This window comes from Nannospalax galili, unplaced genomic scaffold (assembly GCF_000622305.1).
Source record: "Nannospalax galili isolate Female #2095 unplaced genomic scaffold, S.galili_v1.0 scaffold962, whole genome shotgun sequence".
Lineage (NCBI taxonomy): Eukaryota > Metazoa > Chordata > Mammalia > Rodentia > Spalacidae > Nannospalax > Nannospalax galili.
This window is the reverse complement of record NW_008348537.1, coordinates 468,527-475,202: the sequence shown is the minus strand read 5'-3', so window position 1 is coordinate 475,202 and position 6,676 is coordinate 468,527. Positions and strand designations below refer to the sequence as shown.

General features: G+C 45.0%; 1 protein-coding gene across 1 annotated transcript in view; it reads left to right on the top strand.

Annotated features, from left to right (window-relative positions):
* The first annotated feature begins 843 nt into the window (after positions 1-843).
* The window catches only part of Epdr1 (ependymin related 1), a 36,401-nt gene continuing 30,568 nt past the window's right edge, over positions 844-6,676 (top strand). The window contains exon 1 of the mRNA XM_008845425.2: positions 844-1,399. Coding sequence (XP_008843647.1) covers positions 1,122-1,399 — 278 coding nt within the window. The 5' untranslated portion in view covers positions 844-1,121. The remainder of the gene's footprint in view (positions 1,400-6,676) is intronic.

The following is a 6,676-nucleotide window of genomic DNA, read 5'->3' as shown; positions in this document are numbered from 1 at the left end:
AATTGTAAAAGCGCAGTTTCCCTAGTGACCTAACAGTTATAAAGACCTGGCTCTGCTCATCCCTTATGAATTGGTCACTCCCAAGCCTGAGAGGAAATGTTTGTGGAGCCCACCTGTCTCCTCTAAGGCCACAGAAAACATTCCTGCCAGTTCCTGGGTAAATAATCTTGAGAAGGAGACCTTTAAGACCAGGCACTAACTCGACTCCCCACTAAGCTTAGTTGTGTGTTGTCATTGCAGTCGTCACTGTCCCTGTCCATCCCCCTCCCTTTTCTTTGTCTAGTTGTAGATGCTTGGTTCCCATGGACAGCCTCTACCTCTCACTGTATCTTCTTTGAATAAAGGAATTATTCCTTGCCTGTTGCAGGTCTGGCTCTGGTTTCTTGTCTCCTACTCCTCTATCTTTCCTTTTATTCTCCAAAAATCTAACAATAGACCCTAACATTACTTAAACCAAATCAACATTGTTCTCACATGGTACCCCACCACCACCACCACCACCACTTGATTCAAACCTCTATCTATGCTTGAAGCTTGTCATGTGGTAGGTGGGGAAGTCTCACTGCAGTGTGACCTTGGGGATCTCGAAGTGTCAACGGTAACTGGTTTCATTTTTTTTTCGGTTAGGACCCATCTTGACACTTTAATACTGGGGTGGAGGGATTGCAATTTTGCCAAGAAATAAATTACAGCAGGCACAGCAGGTGCTCACCTCTGCTTTCCCCTCCTGGGCTTTTTGAAATCTCTTGAACGCTGTAGGCCATAGAGAAACAAGAACTCTTCAGGTTCCCTCTTCACCCCAAAGCCCTCAACTCGCGATGCCCTTCAGGATGCGAGTGGCGCCGCTGCCACTGCGTTTCCTGTTGGCAGCAGAGAGCAGTGAAAACAAGCTTCACTAGGCAGCGGCCAAGGCAGAAAAAGCTCCCGAACTATTCACCAGAGCTTTCACAGGCGGGCATCCCGGCCTCGGGGAGTCTAGATCCGAGCAGCGGGAGAGGCCACGGCGCGGGAGCGCCAAGTCCGAGGCGCACTGTCCGCCCAGCGCGAGTACCACGCGCGGCCCTCTCCGCCGGCCCTCGGCGCCCTCTGGGCTCCGGCTGACTGCGGGGTGGGGGACCGCGATGCCTGCGTGCGTTCCTCTCCCTGTGGCCGGAGGACCTCGGGGCGCCTGGCTGCTGGGCGGCCTCTGGGTCTGGGCGCTGGGTGGCCTGTGCGGCCTGGGGATGGCGGACTCCCCGGGCACCCCGCGGCCTTGCCAGGCGCCACAGCAGTGGGAGGGACGTCAGGTTCTGTACCGGCAGAACAGCGGGCACAACAGCCGCACCCTGCTGTCCTACGATGGGCTCAACCAGCGAGTGCGGGTGCTGGACGAGAGGAAGGCGCTGATACCCTGCAAGAGGTAGGCTGCGGGCAGGCAGGGGCCGGGGACCCCAAGGCAGGGGCCTGGCACCAGGGCTCAGCCTCCAGCCCCTCGCGGCTCCTTCGTTCCTCTAGAGAACTTTCACACACAGGGGCTCTGGGGGGCGGTGTGGTCAGCCCAGAAGGACAATGGTGGGCAAAGAAAGGACTCACCGAGGGCAGAATTTAACCACTAGACACCCCAAGTCCAAGGTCACCCTGAGACTCCTCTGCTGAGTCAGGTTCCTGGCTCTTGGAGACCCTGCAGGCTAGGGCGTGTCTTTTGCAATGGCTCATTTCTTTTAGAAGGCAAAATATTATCTAAGAATTTTATTTTTCGTTCAAAAATTTTAAAAACTACATTCATTTTGTGTGTGTGTGTGTGTGTGTGTGTGTGTGTGTGTGTGTCTGTGTGTGTCTGTGTAGGTCAGAGGAGAACTTGCTAGAGTCAGTTCTCTTTCTCTACCAAGTGGGTCATATGACAACAGTATAAAAGGTTTGGAGAATTGATTTTTTTAGATTGCACACAAGCTCATTACCCTATTACAATAATTAAAACTTTTGTTTACACCTCACAGATATTTTCTTTGGAAAACTAGTTTTACATAGTGCCATTAAAACACATGTGCCTGAAACCTGAATCCTGTCTTTACTTAACCTCCTCTCTTGCATGTTCTTGTCATTTTATTGGTTGGTGTCTGTTTTTAAGGGCTTCACAAAGTTGCAATAAGGACTATGTTACTGTGGGCATGCGTGCACGCACACACACACACACAAGCAAATGGTCAGTTCAGCTTTCCATTTTATTTTGACGGAGGACACACTTTTTCTTGGATATCACCTTGGTTCTTGCTTCGTTCTGACCTGATTTCTATTTTGGATCACCACCTGCTTCTCTGGCCTACCCCTCCCATGTCTCCCAGTTTGTTTCCTGTGGGCTGTGCATGCCTCTGTGGCATTTACATGGAAATAAATATCCATGGTTTAAGGCTCCAGAGGGAAGAAAGATTGGCGGTAAACAGAAACCCTTAGATTCTAGCACAAAATAATGTTTGACTATACCAATTTATGTAAGAGGCTTCGTTTTTGAGGTGTTAGGATTCTTGAGAAAATTATGTAAAGGATGGAGTCTTCCCAGTCATCCACCCAGAGTGCAAGATGGTGCTTCACAAAAAGCACTCCTCCCACCTTACTCTTGGATTCTGCTTCTGAGGATTCAACCAACCCAACCACAGAGATAAATATGTGAGAAAGTGTGCTGGATAGATAGCTTTCATGTCAACTTGACACACCTGGGTTGAGGGAGCCTCAACTGGGGAATTGCCTTCATTGGACTGGCCTGCGGCCATGTCCGTGGGGCACCTTCTTGATTGTTGAGTGATGTGGGAGGGCCCAGCCCACTGTGGGTGGTACCATCCCTGGGCATGTGGGCCTGTGTTGCATAAGAAAGCAGGCTGAGCAGGGGCCAGGGGAGCAAGCCAGTAAGCAGCCTTCCTCCTTGGCCTGTGCTCCAGCCTCTGCCTCCAGGTTCCTGCCCTGAGTTCCTACCTTGGGCTTCCAGATGAACTGTGACCCAGAATATGTAAGCTAAATAAACCCTTTCTGCCCCAAGTTGGTATTGGTCAGAGTGTTTTCTCACAGCAGTGGAAAAACAAACTAAGACAGAAAGCACTGCATCTATACTAAGCATGTTCAGACCATTTTTTGTTATTATTCTTTAAACAAGTCAGCATAGATTTACATAGTACTCATATTGTGTTGGGAATTGTAAGCAATCAAGAGTGTGTGGAAGGAAATTTGTAGGCTCTATGCATTTTTTTTTCCATTCTTTGGTAAGGGACTTGAGCATGCATGGATTTGGATATCCACAGGGTCCCTGCAACCTAGAAGGCATGAAACAGCACGGTCTTTATGGAAGATTGGGAGTACGTACAAAAACTTTCAGGAACATGAGTGCTTCTCATTGGATCTTGAAGGACATAATATCCATCACTTGAGTGTGTATTGTATAGAGCAATAGTGCTGAAACTTGCCCCCCCCCCTTTTTTTTATGTGTATGACTGTATTGCCTGCATGTATGTGAGTGCGCCCGTGTCATGCAATGCTGTGGAGGTCAGAAGAGGGCTTTGGATTCCCCTGGAACTGTAGTTAAGGACAGTTCATAGCTGCCATGTGGGTGCTTGGAATCTAACCCAGGTCCTCTGCAAGAGCAGTCAGTGCTCTTAACGGCTGAGCCATCTCTCCAGCCTCAAAAACTTGACCTTTTTATATAATTTAGTTTACATTTCACAACAAAGCAGGGTAGGTTTTATTGCTTACATTTCATTGAGAGACTCTCAGGCCTAGGGAGACTGAAGAACTTTCTAACACACAGCTGAGGCTTAAGAAAGCTGGGTGGACTCTGACTCCTATAACATGCTAGATTCATATTCATTCATCCATTCTTCATTCAGCAAGCCTTTGTTCATGGCAGACACTGTATAAATCAGTGGGTCCTGATTTTTCAGTGAGGTCATGTCTGAGGGTGGAGCCACATAAATTAATAATCTATATGGTAAGATGAGGGATAATGAATATACCTAAGATGGGTATCTAACTGAGGCTTCCTACAAGAGGTGAGATCCCAAATTAGTGATCCTAAGAAACCTGAATGCACTGACCATGGGTGGCATGGAGAGAAAACTTTGTCATGGGGACACAGATGTATTCCAGGTCTAAGATGCTGTCATCCGGGGTACACAAGCAGACCTGAGTATCTTCTGAAATCTGCATGCCAGTCACTCCAAGGGTTGAAAGCAGAGTGTGGCGAGAGGTCATGCTGAAGGAGATCAAGCAGTGGAATGTCATAATTAGATGACATAAAGATCACTGGATGCAGCATGGAAGTTGCAGCCTCAAGACGTGAACACAAAATGGAGCACTGCTGCGCGAGTGCAGAAGCAAAAACGCATAATGGCAATGGATATAGGAAAAGGTGGCCACATTAGGGAAGGGTTAAAGGGGTTTTACTGAAGAATGTATAAATGATCAAGATGCAGGATGTGAAGGAGAAGGGAAGAGTCAAGAAAGCTGCTGCTGTTGGTGCCTGAATCTAAGTGTACTTATGGAATGGTAGCTGTTCCCCGGGACAGGGCTTGCTTTCTCCACTCTTGAGTCCGAGTGGACCCCTACTCTCTAAGTGTAGTTTTGTGAAGGATTACAGTAATGTTCACTGGTAAGTAGCTGAGGTGAATATTCACTAGCATAGTCAAAGTTCACTGCTAATGCTAAGCAGTGTGGCCAGGAGGATGAGGCTCCACTCTTCTCCAAATATTTTATGATTTAAGAAATTTGGCTTTAAGGTCAAATAAATCTAGGTCTGAATCTAGTTTCTGAAAGTGAGTTTTTGAGTAAATTGCTACAGATTTCTGAGACCTGATTTCCACTGTAACAAAATGGGAATATTTGCAACAACCAATTTATTAGAAGACTGTGAGGATGAGATTAACTAAAATACACAAAACACTTGGTCCAGAACGTGATACTAGATAGAAGATGCTTAGTGAGTGCCACAGTTGATCCCCTCACCACTATTACCATCATCATCTTCCTGAATTTAATTTCCCATATTCTAGGGACTCACTGCCAGCCCTTGTGAACTCAGAAATTTGATCCAGCAGTACACACAGGAGCAGACCTAGTGCACAGATTCAAATGCTGAAATATATTTCAGTGCACTTTGCAGCTAGCATGGAGGCCAGCAGTCTCAAATACACAGAGATAGACTAGATCATTCTCCCCCTGTATTCCAAACCATGTGGGAAGTTAAAATATAATTAATCAAGAGGTTACACACAAAGAGAGCAAGTGCATTAAAAAAATTTGAAGATTGTTTGTCTTAGGCTCAGTTTTATGGGCAATGTTGAGTTTTCCATCACAAATAAGATATTTCAGTCCAGAATAATGTTCAGCAATAGCCAGGAGAAGGTGAAGCAGCCCATCCGTCTTCACAGTTGTGTTGCTCTGATGGTGTTCCCTGCTTCACACTCTGCTCGTCCAGACTCCTTCTACTCTGAACAGTGGGTTGGCATTGCTCAAGCCTGTACCAGCAGCTCTCCTTCTTCCATGACACCATAACTGTCTAGTATGATCTTCAGACAGGTATATTGTACTTGTAGTAGAAGCCACAGTTAAATCTTTCTGGCCTAGAGACTTCTGTGTCCTCGAGGTGATTCCCCATTTCTCATACCCTAAGAGCTGGTTTCACAGTCTGACTTGTTGAAGATAATTGTATTCTTCTTTGTCAAAAGTTTTTGGCAAGATACTGTCTCATAGTCCTATCACTGGCCCCCAGTGCCAGTGATGAAGAAAAGAATGTTTAGTGCATAAATACATTTTAAACTCAACATGTAAATTTGTTGGGACAAACTCAAAACCGTTTCAAGTAATATCAGCTGTATGGCCAAGCACCCAGATGTTATTTGAAGATAATATGGATGGGTTGTCTCTTTGTATTTATTAGTAAGTTGAGAAGTAAGTTTAGAATTGGATCAACTTCTTAAGATTCTCATTCTGAGTCCAGATAGTTATGGAAAATCCCACTGATAATTACTGGGGAATGACAAGGATTTTCCAGGATCTCTTCCCTAAGATGATGGAATAGATTAAAAGACTTTACGAGCTTCAGATAAGAGCAGCCTGGACTAAGAATGGGAAATATTAGTAATTGATACTTGTTTTCTGGTTCCAGCTGTCTCTTTCTTGACTCCTGGATTAAACTCATAAGAATTATGTTGGGAAGGCTGACGGGAAACCAAGAAGATTATTTTGTACTTCAATAAATACATAAGTATTTTATGAGGGAAGCAATTCAAAATGCTGAATGAACCCTGTGGGGACACCAGTTACTGCTTCTCACAGAATGGTGGCTTTGGTGCTGGGATTAACATGCACAGATGTTGAGGGCAGGGAGTTAGTGAATGAATTTGCACAGAAATAATATTTTCCAGTGTTACTGTGCTTTTTGAGAATTTCATATAAGAACACTATATTTAAAATATTCCATCCTTCCCAGTCCTCCCATATCCCCTTACTCCCTCAATTTCTTGTCTTCTTCCTCATTTTTACATGTGTATATATATATATATATATATATATATATATATATATGGAGAGAGAGAAAGAGACTATCAGTAAAAGTCAAAAGTATGACATGTACTTTTACTAGTTACTTTGTCCTTTCTACTTTCATAAAGATTTTTAATTTAACTGCTAGATCATTCCTTCCTTAGTGGAAAAG